The sequence below is a fragment of the Littorina saxatilis genome, linkage group LG3 (genome assembly GCF_037325665.1).
Source record: "Littorina saxatilis isolate snail1 linkage group LG3, US_GU_Lsax_2.0, whole genome shotgun sequence".
In the NCBI taxonomy this organism is placed as follows: Eukaryota; Metazoa; Mollusca; class Gastropoda; order Littorinimorpha; family Littorinidae; genus Littorina; species Littorina saxatilis.
Window position 1 is genome coordinate 51253573 of NC_090247.1, and position 19006 is coordinate 51272578.

The following is a 19006-nucleotide window of genomic DNA, read 5'->3' on the forward strand; positions in this document are numbered from 1 at the left end:
CTTTCTTGTTAAAAAACCCTACCTTTAACTTCTTGTTTTTTGATTCTGAAATTTGGAACGTTGGCAGTCTCTTTGTTTTTGTATTTAGGTGGAAGTGACCAAGGCATAAAAAAGGCCCACGAGCAAAGATGCTTACCTGGAGAATACTGTCTCCCTCTGAGAAGTTGGGTTCATGGAAGAGATGTGCCCTGGCCATAAGGTGACTCTCGATGCCATACCGTGCTGGTAACACCGCTGAAACATGCAATCAGTCAAGAACATTATTGTATTTTGTTAGTCTTATTCTGGTTTTGATGTTCAAGTGTTGCTTTTATATATATGTCTATTTCGGTTTGTTTGTTTGCCTCCTTCCTTTTCCCTTGTACAGATCGCCTAGTCTGATATCATATTGCTTTTTAAGAGCACGTGTATTAGGCCTAAAAAAAAAATAGGTGTGGTTACGGTAACCCGACCTACCCTATTTGTAGGGGCCGATCCTATAACTTTTTATTACATTTGTCAAAAAAAAAAAAAAAAAAAAAAAAAACGAGTGCAAAAAACGCAATGAAAGCGAAAGCACCCGAGTCGCACACTTATTTCCCTGTCAATTAGGTTTAATTTGTACACATTAGAAAAAAAAGTGAAAAAAAAAAAAAGTGATTGCCTACCTACCTACCCTATTTTTTGTGGCTATGTTACCGTAACCACACCTTTTTTTTTTTTTTTTGCCTTATAAGCTTTGCTTGTTGTGCTCCATTGTTAAAATGATTGTATGCGGCATTGTTATCTTTAACTTTTCTGAATAAATTGTTTTAACCAAGAACATTATCAATACGTTAGAGATGTCGCTCGTCGTCGGCGGTCGGCAAAAAGCTGATACACGTTTTAAGTCGCCGAACATTGTACCATCGGTTCTGCAGAATGGTTGATACTTGGTCACGGGGCTGGGGGGGGGGGGGGGGGGGGAGGGGCGGGGTGTGAAGTGGCGTCTTTATATTCGAGTAATTTCCCATTGCCGAAGCAAATGAATCTTGCATAGTTTATGCACTGTAAGGATGGAACAAGTAGGTTGTCTTTGAGCCAAGATTGGTAGATTTGCTGTGGAGGTGACTGTGATGAGGTTTGAAGCTTGGGCTATTTAAAGATGAGGACGAGAGTAAGACGGCGCACATTATATTAACGGAATGATGACAACGACAAACGAGAAGAAGAAAGACACGACAGGGTTATTCAAAAGGGCAAAGCGAAAAGGTAAAACACACGAAGAAAATAGGGCAAATATGAAGAAGAATGAGCATAAAGAAAAAGAAGAAGAAAAAAAAGAAGAAAAAGAAGAAAATATCAGAGACATGATCATAAAACTTAAAGATTAAGAAAAGCAAAGTACGAGAACAAGAATAATGCCACGAAAAGAGTCAAACAGAAAGAGACACAGCAACAACTACAGATAGACCGTGACTATAGGATGGGAAGGTGGCAAAGACAGGAAAAGGAATAGGGGAGAAGGAACTGAAGAAGATGAAGGAAGAAAAAATAATTTGTTTCCCCCCAGTCATTCTATCCGTTTGTTTCTGTCGTCTTCCGGGCCGACCAGGCGCAGGCAAAATTGAGTTATAAACATTAATCCGCGAGCAATTGTTCCCAGCGGATGTTCCCGCTCAGCCGCCATTATTTAATGCTACAATGGCAGATAATTAATCGAGAAATAATCCACGCTTGTGTTTCGCCTAATTAATAGTTGGCTTCGCTCGGATTTCGGCACAAAGTCGCCGCGGCCACAAAAACGCGCAGCCACTCTGTCAGCATAAACAGCAGGTGTGACAGAGTGACGTCCCCTGCTCAGCAAGACTTGTCGCCCTTTGTGACGGCGGGCAAGCGTTCATGAGACGGGCTGCCCGTGGCTTGCCCGTGAATGCCCGGATGTGAGTTAATGGACTTTCGGGGGGCAATTAGCTGTATGGCGCAGTGGAGGCCGGTTGGTGCCAAGAAAGCTACGCTGCAGGGTACGACACTGTCAATTCTAAAAGACTAGCGAGACTTCTGCGTCTTCGTCTCTTTGAAAAAAAAAGAAATGATAAGAAAAAATCTCGGTTTTGTTGCTGTATTGTTTTTGAAGAAATATATATTCTGGTTTTTTTGGGTCCTGAATTGCACAAATTTTTAAGGATTACTTTCGATCTAGTTTTTTTTCGTAGTATGTTTTTATTTTAGTGTGTTGGTTTTCGTGTGTGTTTTGTTGTTGTTGAGGTCTGAATAGTTTCTGAAAGAAACGTTGTGCCTTTTAGCTTAAACTAGTGGCACAGTACAGATTTTCCACAACAAAATTCATTAGTCATTGTGGGCACAAACTCATTAATAAATATTCATTTGCAAAAGGCTGTAATTAAAGAAAAAGTAAGACAGAAAAGTAACCCATAACAATCTGTCACGTGTTTTGCAACAAGATTCAAATGATAATTACAGTTTAAAAAAAATCAGCTTTTTTTTTAAGTCCCGCTTTCTATTCACAAAAAACACAAAGTAAACCTGCGGGGCGCGTGCCGTCTAAAATACAGCAATTGTTAAATGGATACCTAATTTTGGAGAACCAAAAATTGCCACCAGAACAAAATGTCGATGAAAACAAACGAAGCGTGTCATTACCAGTGACACCAGGCCAAAGATCAAAAGACAGTGTCAACGGTGCATGACATTTCTTCCAGCTTTACCACTCTCTCTCTCTCTTTTTTTTCTCTCTCTCTCTCGCTTTCTTTCTCTGTCTCTTGCTCTCTTTCTCTTTCTCTCTCTCTGTATCTCTCTCTCCCTCTCTCTCTGTCTTTGTCTCTCTGTCTGTTTGTCTGTCTGTCTCTCTGCGTCTCTGTCTAACTTCTTCTTCTTCCTCTCTCTCTCTCTCTCTCTCTCTCTCTCTCTGTCGAGTCTCTCTGTCTCTCTCTCTCCCTCTCTCTCCCATTCTCTTTCTCACTCCATCTTTCTCTCTCTGTCTTTGTCTGTCTGTCTGTCTGTCTGTCTACGTCTCTGTCTAACTTCTTCTTCTTCCTCTCTCTCTCCCTCTCTCTCTCTCTCTCTCTCTCTCTCTCTCTCTCTCTCTCTCTCTCTCCTAAATTTGGAGTCAATGTAACTGTAAAAGACCCTCGTTCACACGTCAATCAATTTTTCACAAATTCCAAGCCTAACCCAAATCCCTTTGACGCCTCAGTGACCCTTAAACGACAAGAACCAACACGAGGCCACGAGCCAATGTTGTTCCACAAAATATTTGACAACGGCGCCAAGGGCTCTGTACTCCCGTTGACTCGCAGAACAGGCCGGGAGAGTTTTCTCCCTTCTGGCATGACATGGCGGACGGCCTGGGCGTGAAAGAGCAGGAAGTGCTTTTAATCAATGGGGGAAAATGAGATGAGGGTGCAGAGGAAGAGGAGGAAGAGAAGAAGGAGGAGGAGGAAGAAGAAAGGAGGAGGAAGAAAGGAGGAGGAGAAGGAGGAGGAGGAGGAGGAAGAGAATGCGGAGGATGCCTCGAGGCTTGCAACCAATCCCTTGGTTTCAATGACTCGACTTTTGGGGTGCTGTTGATCCCAGAGGGCAAAGTGGCTGTATCTTGTCTTCGGCAGTTGGTCTGAAAGTTTGCTCTTCTCCTAAGTCCGGTTGTAGTGAGTTCTTTTTCTTTTTCATCTTCTCTTCTTTTATTCTTCCCCTGAATCCCTTCAGTCTCTATCATTTCGTTCTTAATTGGTGGTTAGGTGTTGAAGTGAGGTTAATGATTGCCTTTTGGGGGTTGCAGGCGGAATGATGGTTCGTCGACGAAGTTTTCTTACAAAACGCAAGCAGAATAATTAAATCACAATGAGGTTGATCCAATGCCAAAACTTTGTTTCTTCCAGCAGAGTTGTTAGAATACTAAGAAGAACTTGTTTCACATTGGAAACTCAAACTCGCGCAAGAACAGTAATATCCCAATCAGTGACCCACACGGACACACACAGATGATACATTTATTCCTTTTGTTCGTTCATAAACTCAACTTAACTGAACTGAACTTACAGGAGAAGAAAAAATACTGGATTAAAAAAAAAAGAAGAAGAAATAAGCAGTAAATGAATATTCTAAAAGTACATCAGTTTCAGTACTATGTTCGTTGTCAAAACAAATACAGATTATGAACTGTATCAATAATGCAACGTGACGCATAATTAATTTACAATTCCCATGACATTAAGTCAGTCGAGAACTTAATACCATTATGTCATTATAGCTATTTCCAGCATTAAGTATCATCAGCTGCAAATGAATTGATGATTTCTCGTGAAATATCGCTTACCACTAAATCACACCAGAACAACAAAATAAATGTATGATTTCACACGAAACAACAGCTAGCTCCAAATCCCACCATATGATCCTTCTCGTTAATGTCACCCAAAATGTCGTCCAGATTATTTACATTTGTCCGAGCCCATATGTCGTCGGGTAGCCTCAGAAGCCATAAACAACTACGGAAATGCGCGGTCGCCTCTGCTCTGAGAATCACACAAAACAATGGGGATTCGACTGGGAATATGAGCCACGGTCGCGCATAACCCTACTTCATTATTTACCATTTATGCACAAGCGCCTTTTTTGGCATCATTCTTGACACGTTCCGGGGCAAGAGAAACCCCGTCTCCCCCCCCCCCCCCAAAAAAAAACAACAAAAAAAACAAAAAAAACAACAACAACAACAAAACAAGACAAACAAACAAACAAACAAACAAACAAACAAACAAAAGAAAAAATCTCTGATATTCCACTTTGCAGGCAAAATAACAAACAAACAAACAAACAAAACAGAAGAAAAAATCTCTGATATTCTACTTTGCAGGCAAAATGGGACGTGGAAACATTCTATCACCGTTCCTGCATGCGTACCTGATTGCAGAATTCAGTGAGTTCCTGCGGTCTCACAGAGAGAAAAAAGCCGGAGAGACACAATTAAGCAAATAACCCAGGCAACAGACGGATCGAACAGAAACCATTTCAAGCAGACGCCACCTACAAAACCACACACGCCTCTTCGTATTGTTCACTCAATCATAATTTTCATCGCCGCCTCTTCATTGCCGTAAAGCCAAGGCCCCATATGTCCCGAACCTTCTGGTCGACTTCAGGAGGGGTCAGATGGATGGATCCCACTGACCATTAGGAGGTGCAATCGCCCATTATTTTTTATCAGCCGTGACCATCACAGGTTGGAGCTTCGGCGCTGCCTCTGAAGTAGGCCGACGAGGACAAAAGCCGGTGTATGACTGTTTGGTGTTTTCGGGAAGAGGGCTGGTTGGGGGAGGGAAGAGAGAAAAGGGGAGGGGGGGGGGGAGGATAAGAGAAAGAAGAAAATTACGAGGACTAAGGGGGGCGGGGGGGGGGGGGGGTGTAGATAGGTTATTTGTCTGTTTGCAAAGTATTGCTGGTTTTATGGTAAAAAAAAAAAAAGGCTTGGATCAGAACCGGGCGTTGATTTGGGGGGAGGGGAAGAGGAGGGAAGGGAAAATGAGTGCCTCTTCGCCCTTGCTCGCGTTAACTTTGATCTTGAAAACGTTGTTTACCTGTCAAAGAACAACCAGCCAGAATTATTTCTTTAGTAACTGTCGAAATACCATGTCACGTATGTCACATTATCCTATCTCTCACAAGAAGTCTCTACCACCCATTTACTTTTTTCTCCCTCACTCACTACATTTTCTTTATTTGGTGTTTAACGTCGTTTTCAACCACGAAGGTTACATCGCGACGGGGAAAGGGGGGAGATGGAATAGAGCCACTTGTCAATTGTTTCTTGTTCACAAAAGCACTAATCAAAAATTTGCTCCAGGGGCGTGCAACGTAGTACAATATATTACCTTACTGGGAGAATGCAAGTTTCCAGTACAAAGGACTTAACATTTCTTACATACTGCTTGACTAAAATCTTTACAAAAATTGACTATATTCTATACAAGAAACACTTAACAAGGGTAAAAGGAGAAACAGAATCCGTTAGTCGCCTCTTACGACATGCTGGGGAGCATCGGGTAAATTCTTCCCCCTAACCCGCGGGGGGTACTCACTACATAAAACAAATCAAGAAAGAAGCCGAACATTAAAAGTCTTAACAACCCTCACTACCTTCACCATCACCTTATTAATTGTCATCAACCGAACAGTACGCGGGGTGAAGTAAAAAGAAACAGACAATCTTCATTTGTTCATTCAACGAAAGCCTAGTCCGGTAAATTATTTATCGCCATCATCCGAATTATGCATTGATTTGCAACCTTCCAAAAGAAATGCAGAGAATTCAGGGGGCGAAAGCGTTTCCTTTTTGTCTGCGCAGATCGAGCCAGGTTGGACCAAACGACTACCAGACAAAAGCTCACTGTCCCGGAACGGCCGGCCGGTCGGTCGGTTGTTCGAATCTGCGGAGGCCGATTGTGATTAAATAACATGGGTCTAATTGAAGCAGAGACAATCGTAGCGGCACAACGGCACTCGGCTAAATAATTTTGACATTTCCTATTTTCTTCTCTCGCGCTTTCCCGCGGCTTCGGCCGCCGAGACATTGATTGCTGCTGCCGTCTGTCATTTAAGTCCAGGCGAGAATTGGGACAGAAAAGAATAATACTGGTGGAGTTAAAAAAGAAAAGAAAAAAGGGAGATTAAAAAAAAAGGAAGGTGAGCACAGCTGAAGGGGAGAAAAAAGTATGAAAGACTTAACCAGGAATACCTTGACTTCAAATTTCCGCTTCATCATGAAAAGTCTTGTCGGGCACGTCGAGGGACAAATCTCATGGGAGAGAACTCAAGATTAACGCAGAGGAAAGGGAGAGAATAAAAGGGAGCTCAAGGGAGGTAAAGCGAAAGCGTGAAGAAAAGTGTGACATCTTTACCGACAGCTTGGGAATATTCAGTGCGAAGAAAAATCAGGAGCGGTATTTTCTTTTTCATATAAATGGTCGATACTCACAGTAAAAACAAATCAGGTTTGATTTTCAACGCACAAATTTAAACGACAGCAGGAGGAAATGTTTAAGGATTTTTCATTAAAGCCGGAATAATGCTGCAGTGTTCGTTGAAGAGATGTTCCCCCACAGCACAAGGTCTCATACATGTTTTGAAAGCAGACAAAAAAACAAAAACCACCCACAGAGACAATCGAAAAGTAAGAAACAAGAGAAAAGAAAGGAGCCCCAAAGAGAGATTGCAGATAAGTAAAAAAAGAATGCATAGTTCCTGAAGTCAATTTATACAACCTCAGCATAAGAGTGGACATGGAAGGTAACACAAATAACTTCATCTCTTTTTATATTTAGTCAAGTTTTGACTAAATATTTTAACATCGAGGGGGAATCGAAACGAGGGTCGTGGTGTATGTGCGTCTGTCTGTCTGTCTGTGTGTGTGTGTAGAGCGATTCAGACTAAACTACTGGACCGATCTTTATGAAATTTGACATGAGAGTTCCTGGGTATGAAATCCCCATACGTTTTTTTCATTTTTTTGATAAATGTCTTTGATGACGTCATATCCGGCTTTTCGTGAAAGTTGAGGCGGCACTGTCACGCCCTCATTTTTCAACCAAATTGGTTGAAATTTTGGTCAAGTAATCTTCGACAAAGCCCGGGGTTCGGTATTGCATTTCAGCTTGGTGGCTTAAAAATTAATTAATGACTTTGGTCATTAAAAATCTGAAAATTGTAAAAAAAAATAAAAATTTATAAAACGATCCAAATTTACGTTTATCTTATTCTCCATCATTTGCTGATTCCAAAAACATATAAATATGTTATATTCGGATTAAAAACAAGCTCTGAAAATTAAATATATAAAAATTATTATCAAAATTAAATTGTCCAAATCAATTTAAAAACACTATCATCTTATTCCTTGTCGGTTCCTGATTCCAAAAACATATAGATATGATATGTTTGGATTAAAAACACGCTCAGAAAGTTAAAACAAAGAGAGGTACAGAAAAGCGTGCTATCCTTCTTAGCGCAACTACTACCCCGCTCTTCTTGTCAATTTCACTGCCTTTGCCATGAGCGGTGGACTGACGATGCTACGAGTATACGGTCTTGCTGAAAAATGGCATTGCGTTCACTTTCATTCAGTGAGTTCGACAGTTACTTGACTAAATATTGTATTTTCGCCTTACGCGACTTGTTCTTCTTCGCCTGATCTACATCCAACGTATTATACGATGGCGAATTTCTGTTATTTACCGCTGAATACCTACACACACCACTTGCATTATACGCTCTGAGCTAAATCGGATCGGATCCAAAATGAGCACAGTATAGTCTTCAAAAAAGAGGCTTAATTATATCAGCTGTTGTCAGTCTTCGAAAAGGTCTGACGTTTTGAGTAACTTTGGTAACCGGATAAGATTAAACAAGTCGCGTGAAGCGAAATTACTACATTAATTTTTAGTCAATCTGTCGGACTCAGAATGAAATGCATTTTTTCACGAAGACAAAAAAAGTATAGCTCGGTCAATGCACCCCGGTAAGTAAATCGCTCACATTGAAAAAACGTAGAGAAATTGACTTCTTCTTCTTCTTGACGTTCGCAGAGGTTACACGATCAGTCCAGCACTGGTGATAAATGTTGTCGTTTTCTCCAACTCCTGTGGACTGCCGTATAGTTTGGTCTGCAAGGGAGTTGGTGACGGCCACACGTCTTTTCGTTCCTCATCTAGAAGGGACATCGCTGTAAGATGTGAACATTCCGCTGTTTGGTCTTCTTGACCGCAGGCACAGGTTGGTGATGGCGCCAGCTTGAACTTTCGGTTCATGTGAGCATTGAGCCTGTTGTGGCCAGTACGCAGCCTGATGAGGTTGACTTGCTGCTCTCTGGACATGGTGTGGTAGTCATCTCTGTTTGTCCTTGGCCTCATCATTGCCTTGATGATTGTCTTCTGCTCACTAAAGCTGACACTGTTTTCAGGTTGGTCTTCCACGGCTCCTTCTTTCGCCAGCTCATCTGCCCTTTCATTTCCTGGTATCCCACAGTGTGCTGGTATCCACTGGAGGACAACTCTTCTGGTTTGTCTGACCAGCTGTAATGCTTTGGCCAGCTGTGGGAGTTTGTCGTTCTCTGGGGCCTGAAGGACTGAAAGGGCGTCCGAGAGGAAGACAATTAACTTGGTAGCAAGGGTCTGCGGAGTCCTGAACCACGGAGGCGGCCTGCATGAGAGCTTCTTCTTCTGCTTTATAGTTTGAGAGAAATTGACAAGCTAGTATAGCGCAGTGGCGCTTGCACGTAACAGGAAAGCGCGCTTTTCTTTTTCCTTTTTAACTTTCGGAGCTGCTTTTTAATCCAAACATAACATATGTTTTTTTGGAATTAGGAGATACAAAATTAATAAGATTGACATAATTTATTTGGATCGATAACTACAATTTTAATTTTAATTAGAATTTTCAGGAATTTGTTGACCATACTCGTCAATTAATTTTTAAGCTTCTGAGCTGAAATGCAATCCCATAATCAGGGCTTCGTCGAAAATTGCTTGACCAAAATTTCAATCAAGTTGATAAAAAAAAAAAAAGGTGTGACGGTGCGACCTCATCTTTCACAAAAGGCCGGCTAACAAGTCGATATTTTGGTACAGATTTCTGGTGGTTTCGCAGAATAACAAGAATACATTTTTGTTTTGATGTAATAGATATAAGCTGCTGAATCTCTGTTCAACCGGACGGGATTTCGGCCATTTTTGGACCACAAAATAAAATAGAGCTGCTATTTTGAATCTAGAGTCACGAATAGTTATCTCATTTGGTCGCACCACGCGTTCGATATCTCTTACTGTCTTTTTGTGCACATGTCCATGCCCTTTGTCCCATGCACGTGGGAACATTTAATCAATCAATCAATCAATATGAGGCTTATATCGCGCGTATTCCGTGGGTACAGTTCTAAGCGCAGGGATTTTTTTAATTTTTTTTTAATGCAATTCATATCGCGCACATATTCAAGGCGCAGGGATTTATTTATGCCGTGTGAGATGGAAGTTTTTTTACACAATACATCACGCATTCACATCGGCCAGCAGATCGCAGCCATTTCGGCGCATATCCTACTTTTCACGGCCTATTATTCCAAGTTATCTATGCCTATACAATTTTGCCAGGAAAGACCCATTTGTCAATCGTGGGATCTTTAACGTGCACACCCCAATGTAGTGTACACGAAGGGACCTCGGTTTTTCGTCTCATCCGAAAGACTAGCACTTGAACCCACCACCTAGGTTAGGAAAGGGGGGAGAAAATTGCTAACGCCCTGACCCAGAGTCGAACTCGCAACCTCTCGCTTCCGAGCGCAAGTGCGTTACCACTCGGCCACCCAGTCCATTTATGTCAACAGGGCCGAGGTGCACAAGAAAGCTACCACCCGGGTGGGAGCTAGCCGCGATGTTTGATTGGTTGAAATTGAGATTTGTTGTTAGCTCAAGGAATCAGACCCCACGGTTTGTTCCCTCCCAGTTGGGTGGCAACCACTTTCGGTACGTGAATCTTAGCCCAGATCTTTTGAATTTCGGGTTCTATGATAAGGTGGGTGCAAGGTCGGGCCCGGGAGAGAGGGGAGGGGGGGGGGTGGGTGGGGGGTGTTTCTCTTGAGCTAGTTTTTCGTGCTCTCAGCAACTTGGCCCAAACAAATATTTTGCCATCCGACATGAAGAATCGAGCCATAAAAGCTCCACCTGTCACAAGCACAACTATCTTCCTCCGTCAGGTATGAATACCTGTCAGTGCGATGCAATATCCCTTTCAGCTAGTCCGACAACTAGCTTCTGTCGTCATGTATCACTCTTTTAATGCAATGCACTATACTTCATAACCAGTACCACACACAACAATCACAGCTAGCTTCTGTCGTCAGGTATGGCGGTCTGTCACTGCATGCAGAGCAATACACCTTAGACAGCAGCCCTCCCCCTTCTTCCTCCCAATTCACACACACACACACACACACACACACACACACACACACACACACGCGCGCGCGCAAAGTCGTGCATCAGTGAACTCACAATAACAGATGCTCGTGAAACTCGGGCGGCCTTTGAAGGCGCGATCAATCAAGGTCATTCACAATTCATCAATGAATTGGGGGGACAGCGGGATCGGGTTAATTAAAAGCTGATGGCAACACTGAACAGATGGTTTCCTCTCCATTCCAGGCCCATTTCAGAAAGAGAAAATTCTGAGAAGTTCTCCGGTGGTGCGATACCCTGATCACAGAGGAACATGTTGCTCTTTCGGTTTTCTTGATGTTGATAGAATTGACTCTTTTTTTCACTTCGTCATCCTTTGTTGCTTGATGTCATATTGTCTGGCAACATATGAGCAGGAAATCAAGGAGTTTCTGATTTTATAATGTGGTTTAATTATAAATTTGGTTAAGGATAACATTTTGTTCGATAAATCATTTTGTTGTTGTGTGTATTTTCGTCTCTGCTATCGATTACAAGTCATGATCAAAAACTCTCAAAATGTTTGTGTTTTTAGTTTTTGTTTATATAAATGTAGTCAATACCTGTCACATAGTGTAATCTGAAGTTGGTGACACATTTCTTTGAGAGAAACTATTTGCAGGTATTAAAATGAGTCCCTTTTTGTCTCAGATTCATTAATATATTAACACATGGAAGGGAAATGTTTACAACGTATGCCACCTCTGTTTATGTAAAAAAAATGTCTGTTTTTTAAAGAAAAAATATGCACTCTCATTGGAACCAGCAAACACCAGTTAACGTCACCATCAAGCAGGTACTTTTCTTTGAGGCTGACAGATGCTCATTTAGCAGTCTCGCCTTTATTTATTGTGAAAATATTGTACAGCTATTTTGCTCAATCAGACAAGTAACCAAGAATAATGAAGAACAAGGAAGTGAAGAAAGAAGTGAAGTGCATTCGATAAAAAATACTTCCGTCAATCAGACCGTTTATAAGTGAATGAGATATTGAAGAAGTGAACCCAACAATAAGACTAACGTCAAGGTAATTTTGTAAAAATGAACCCGGCAACACTAGCACGATTTTCTCTGAACACATACATATTCATGGGAGATGGGCAACAAAGGTGTTTGGCCAAATCTCATAATCCCCAAAAGATATTCGTGTCAATCGAACAGAATTACAACAAACAGACAGTAAAGTGTACCGTTGCCGGCAAGAGGGAGGAACCAACAGCTTAGACTACAGTTTGTCAACTGCCTGCCAAACCAAAAGATCCTCCGGAGACTAAACCCCAGGGAGGCTCGCCTCGCCACCCTATAATCCACCCGCACATTGCCTTCAAAGACACCCGGGAAGACCCGGGGACAAATATTAGTTGGACGCATAATGTTCTGTCAAGTGTTCAGCCATTTTTGATTATGCTCTCCTGTCAAAGAGGCACAAAAGCGCGGCAGGGGTGACCACTCTCCGGGCGCGGAGGACAAACGGGCGCCATTGTTTGGCGGATAGGGAGGGTGGAAGAAAAAAAAAAAGAGAGAGAAGAAAAACGTTGTAGGGGGTGTGATGGGGTGGAGTTGTAAATGGACGAAAGGGGTCGGGTGGGGTGGTTGGTTAGTTGTCGTTACGCTCCGTTACACATATTTGATGCCACACAACCGTATTGTGAACAAAATGGCACACGTCGGTGTCTCTGGGGGTAGTAGTTATATGGCAATGTACGAGAAGTTATGCTGGAGATAATGATGATATCCATGCGATGTTGTGAATTTTATTGTCCATTAATTGGCCAGCAGAGCGAGCGAATGAGACAGATATAAACAACCAAGAGCCATATGGTTGTAAGTGAAAATCAGAAACAGCCTATGTGTAGAGGTTACATGCCGAGTCTCAGTGATTATCAAAAATAATGGTCGAAGTTAGCGGATCAGGAAAAATGCGAGCTTCAGCGAGCTTTTTCATGATCGCGAACTGAGACCATTATTTTTGATAATCACTGAGACGAGGTATGTAACCTCTTTATTCCTCCTTTCTTCAGTTATTCAAAGAAAAGAGTAGTTTTTGTGCGAAAGTTTGATCGAATCATAGTCACCCAACCAGTCTACCTGCGCAGGCGATCGATTAATGCGCGGTTGTATAGTTCCGTGCAAATCATTCAATTCTGTTGACACTTCTTGTCAGTTTCCATGTTTTGAACTAAAAATCAAGTACACAGTTATGTTGTCATTCTGCTGTGGCGGTAAAGGCAGATAGTGTGTGTTCTGTTCATGTTTTGGTATCGCTCAGGAAATGTTCTTTCCTCGAATGTGACTAGCAGACGAAGTTTTACACCCGTGTTCCAACGTTAAAAACTGTATGAAGTTCAGTTTTCTGGGGCAAAATAGTGTATGAAACCGCTGCATGTTCTTTAAATTGATTAAATGTTTGCAATTGATTGCGTGTGATCTGTTTATAAAATGAAATATTGTTGAAAACTGACCGTCGGATTGCAGTCTTCGATGCAGCCGAAATCTGGAAGGGGAACTACTCGTGTCGCTAGACAAAGTATGAGAGTTACTTTTCCTTGGAATCTTGCTAGCGATAAACGATTGTGCACGGCAGATCTGAATTCAGAAAACAACCAAACTCATGGATTTTATATTGAGATTCATGTGTTCAAGCCTGTAGTTGCTGGTTTAAATGCGGTATGGTTGTTTTGTTTGCTCCCGATATGTATATTTTGTACATTAGAGTGTTCTGAACTTTTGAGTCGCAAAAAGTAGATCCACAATGTGTACAGTCTCTACCCATGAGCTATCGAGGATTCAGGCCCGTTGTTGGCTAAGTGATTTTGGTTGTTGGGTAAGTTACCGAAAAATAACTAGCCCTACAAGTTTACAGAGAGAAAGAAGCAGAGGGGGGAATAAATACAAATAAACATAGAAGAACAGGGGGCAAAGAATACCTAGCTCGAATTGCATGCATTGTATGCTCTTTTTGAGAATGATACTGGACGGTTACTGCCAATTAGCTTCGGGCTCAACTGACCTTTTTCTTTCCTTCTTTTTTCTACATTGAACTGAAGAATTGATCTCATCAGACATTTAACAGAAAGCGTTATTCAGTTCGTCGTTATCAATACTCCCAAGAAGAATTCAAGAGCTGGACACTTTTTACAGTATGTCCTTGTTGAATTAATGCCCCTTCGACACAGCTTTACTTTTAAACTCGGTTTGAGCGAATCATGCGGGAAAGGCAAACAGCATTTTTAGAAACCAGCACATTTAAAAAAGGACAAGGTTTGGTTTGAAAGTGCAAAGAAATAATTAAAAGCATTCTCTCGAACATCCATCCACCCGCTCGTTGTGCGGAAGAGTACACAACTGTGTTTATCCTGACTACGGGTTCCAGTTTAATGACATCGTTTCCACACCGCACATAATCATACCGCAGGCAACATACAGACCCCTTGAAAACGCAGTAAAGAACAGAGAGAGAGAGAGAGACAGACAGACAGACAGACAGACAGACAGACAGACAGACAGACAGACAGAGACTGAGACAGAGAGAGGGAGAGATAGAGACAGAGAGAGAGAGAGAGAGAGAGAGAGAGAGAGAGAGAGGGAGAGAGAGAGAGAGATATATACAGAAAGAAAGAGAGAGAGAGAAAGAAAGAGAGAGAGAGAGACAGACAGACAGACATACAGAGACTGAGACAGAGAGAGGGAGAGATAGATAGAGAGAGACAGAGAGAGATACAGAGAGAGAGAGAGAGAGAGAGAGAGAGAGAGGGGGAGAGAGAGAGAAAGAAAGAGAGAGAGAGAAAGAGAGAGAGAGACAGACAGACAGACAGACAGACAGACAGACAGACAGACAGACAGACAGAGACTGAGACAGAGAGAGGGAGAGATAGATAGAGTGAGAGACAGAGAGAGACAGAGAGAGGGTGTGTGAGAGACAGATAGATATATAGAAATAGAGAAGGGAGAGAGAGAGAGACAGAAAGAGAGACACAGACAGATTCAGATACAACAGTAACGTACACTTCCAGAGAACAGTTCCAGAAAACCAGCCCATCAACGGGACATCAAAATCGGTCGCAGGCTCAGGATACCCCTTGCACTGAACTTAATAATGGCCAACCCAGAAGATGATGATATGGACAGAGGGTTTTCAATTTCCCCGGCAAGGGCAGCTATTTGGCGGGGCGAATTACAGGCGAACGCTGGCCACAGTATGGTTGTCTCGGCTGGAGCGGAGCGGCCTGATTACTCGCTAATAACACGGGCCCGTGACAAGCTTCATAGCTCATCTACGGTAATCACCGTGGGCGAGTCAATAGACCGTCTTTTTAATCAAAACAATAGCCCCGGCGCATGGTGGCTGTCGGTGGCGACGGCGGCTGAAAGTGAGAGAGAGAGGGGGGGGGGGAGAGAGTGGGGTGAGAGGGAGAGAGAGAGAGAGAGAGAGAGAGAGGGGAGAGAGAGAGAGAGAGAGAGGGGGGAGAGAGAGGGGGAGAGAGAGAGAGAGAGGGGGGGAGGGAGAGAGAGAGAGAGAGAGAAAGAGAGAGAGAGAGAGAGAGAGAGAGAGAGAGGGAGAGAGGGGTGAGAGAGGGGGGAGAGAGAGAGAGAGAGAAAGAGAGAGAGAGGAAGAGAGAGGGAGAAAGAGAAAGAGAGAGAGAGAGAGAGAGAAAGGGGGAGAGAGGGAGAGGGGGGGGGGGGGGAAGAGAGGGAGAGAGAGAGGAGAGAGAGAGGAAGAGAGAGAGAGTGAAAGAGAGCGGGAGAGAGAGAGAGAGAGAGAGAGATTGGATGAGAGAGAGAGAGGGAAAGAGAGAGGTGAGAGAGAGAGACAGAGAGAGAGAGAGAGAGACAGAGAGAGAGACAGAGAGAGAGACAGAGAGAGAGGCAGAGAGAGAGAGAGACAGAGAGAGACAGAGAGAGAGAGATGATGATGATGGAACTTTATTTTTCAAGGATAGAGGTTTAAGGCGACGCCTTTTCTTACAACCGGTCCTTACTTCTAATACAAATGTCTTATAAAAGATAAACAAGTAAAGCAACATGACAAATAAACAAAGTAAACGAACGAACCAGCAAACAATCGACAAGTAAGCAAACAAGCAAATAAACATAAACAATAAAATGACAAAGTAAGCAACATACAAATCAAAAGCGAAACATACAACATGTTAATTGAGGTTACATATATGTAAAGTGATCGACGGTAAAATTCACACGATACCAACGTTTACACTAATGCTAATAATGATTATATGGTGTAAATGATGATGATGAAGATGATGATGATGATGATGATGATCAAGTGATGATGATGATGGAAAATCGCAACATAAATTCTACATAATACATATAATAAAGAACATATTTGTGTAATTCATAAAGCTTTGTCAATTGTTGATAGCTACTTGCACATCTAGGTAGACATAAAATGATTATGCAGAGCTTGTTTAAAACTCTTTAGTGAGGTTAATGATCTTATTACAGACGGAATGGAGTTCCACACCATAGCGCCAGAGAAGGCTTGACTAGTTTTGAACAAATCAATCCTGGGTATTGGTGGTAGAAAATTGATAGACCCGTACCTTTCGGTGACTCTGTGAAATAGGTCCTGAATATAGATGGGCACTTCGCCATGATATACTTTATACATCATTACAGTCTTATTAAACTGTAACTGTTTAACTAGCGGCAGGTAGTTTAGATTCTTTAACTTCAAATCAGCTGATACTTGCGGACCATTTAACATGATTTTAGCTGCCCGACGATGTAGAGAGTTTAACTTTTTCATGTGAATATCAGAGACGCCATCCCAAAGAGTTGATGCGTAATTAATATGGGATAAGATGTGGGCATGATAAAATAGTTTTAAAGAGAGAGAGAGAGAGAGAGAGAGAGAGAGAGACAGAGAGAGAGAGAGAGACAGAGAGAGAGAGAGACAGAAGAGAAAGACACACAGAGACAGAGACAGAGTTAGAGAGAAAGAGAGAGAGAGTTGAGAGAGTAAAAAAGAGAGGAGACATTGGACCTTGTATATTCTTAGTCAGAACATAACAAGCATCCCCACCATTAATTCCGCCTAGGGCCAGTTCTGAGGGAGAAAAAAACCCCACCAACATGGCTTAACTTTGCCACCAAAACCGACTGCGCTGTTGGCGACGTCTTTGTTCCGAGACGGCTATAGCAAGCAGGAAGTGACCGTTGGCTTAGAATGGCGGACAGAAATGGCGACGATAGTAGTGGCGGTAATAGGGATGAGAGACGCAAGAAGAAAGTAGCGCAGAAGGCACAGACACGCAAACATCTCACCACAGCGCCACAAGAGAACTATAGAATTAATTTCAATGAATTATGGAAAAAGAAGCCAAGAAGAAGCGTCGGCCTTATAGTGCTTCTTGGGCGCACTGCCAAGGCGGTATATGTTCTTAGATGCACGTGAAACGGTTCTTGAAGACAAATGCAAACCTAAATTTAACCTCGAACATTGAAATGAAGAGAAAATTAACAATGCATAATTAGTGAACGACCCTCTGCATGAATGTCTAGCTGTCCTCTTAAGTCAACGAATGTTACATTGTTGAGTGCATTAGACTACGTTAGACTAGGCTGAACCACAGCTTCACGACAGGCTCTCTCACTCCTATGGACAAACTAGATCCGGTATTGTATAGTGTTCTGGATGTATGACTTCAAACTGCGCGCGCGTGTGTGTGTGCTGTGTATTTACATTGAGTCAGCGTATTGCGTAGGTTGCCAGATGTTGTTTGTGATTTATTCGCCTATCCCAGTACAGGGCCGGACCCAGGGGGGGTTCCAGGGGTTCCGGAACCCCACCCCTGGAAAAAGCATGTACCTTGCTTTGACTTTTACTAGTTTTAGCACCAAAACAATGCTGCTCTTAACCCTCAAAACAAGGCCCAGAATGCACCAGATTGCACAGATTTTAACTGTTTTTCAAAAATTTTCCGGGGGAGCATGCCCCGGACCCCCCTAGTTCGTGCGCCTGCTTTGCAGGCGCGCGTTTGTGGCTTCGCCACTTCACCCCCCCAAAAAAGGAGGAACCCCCCCCTTACAACTCATTTGGTCCGGCCATGCAGTATACAGTGAAGTGTAGTATGCAGTGCAGTATATAGTGTATACAGCTTCTGACATTGCTGGTTACTGAAAGCTGACATTTTAAAAGATATGAAGAGCTGTATACCCCCATGTATACTTGGAGGCTAAAGTGTGACCACCGTCCCCACCTACCCCCCTCCCCTCCCCCAACCTCAGTTACCCCCCCCCTCCCCTCCCACAACCTCAGTTTCCCACCCCCCTTCCATGTCCCCTGTCTTTTCAACAACCCACCCTACTGTCTATGTCTGTGTCTTGTCTAGGTATGTGCGTGTGTATGCGCTTTGTTGATAAACTCTGTGTATGCTGTATGTTATGTTGTGTTTATGTGTATATAAAAAAAAGAAAAGAAAAAGAGCTGTATATACCAAACGTGAATTGATACTACAATGCGCCCTCCATATAACAACATCCCCCGTTTTCCGACAGATTTTGGGCAGTGATGCCTTTCACACTGTTTCTGACCTCCGAATGGCTACACCCCCCCCCCTCCCCTATTTCTGACGACCGATCTACCAACAAAGGGTCAATAATGACTATCACCTTTTACCAGAATACTATCGAGACTATAATAAAAAAAAATCAAACGGAACAATTGAATTGCTACTTATTTTCCTCTTGGAACAAAGCTGTGTATTTTAATCGATTATTTATTAAATTTGATAAGACAATCCCTTTAATTTCAAGAAAAAAATACATCTAACAAGTTGACTTACTGACTGAAAATTTAAATGACAGGAAACCGTGTTACTGACAAACACGAATACTGACAAATACGAATACTGACAAACACGAATACTGACAAACACGAATACTGACAAACACGAATACTGACAAACACGAATACTGACAAACACGAATACTGACAAAAGGACTGCATAGTAGAACTGTGAAAACCCCCAAAGCTGTGGTGATTCAAAGTACAGGGAAAGCACGCAGAAGACGACGTACAC

The 19006-nt window shown here is 42.5% G+C and overlaps 1 protein-coding gene across 1 annotated transcript in view; it reads right to left on the minus strand.

The window, feature by feature from the left end:
- LOC138962604 (uncharacterized) overlaps nt 1–19006 on the minus strand; it is an 87895-nt gene that overhangs the window by 26678 nt on the left and 42211 nt on the right. The window contains exon 3 of the mRNA XM_070334478.1: nt 137–234. Coding sequence (XP_070190579.1) covers nt 137–234 — 98 coding nt within the window. The remainder of the gene's footprint in view (nt 1–136; nt 235–19006) is intronic.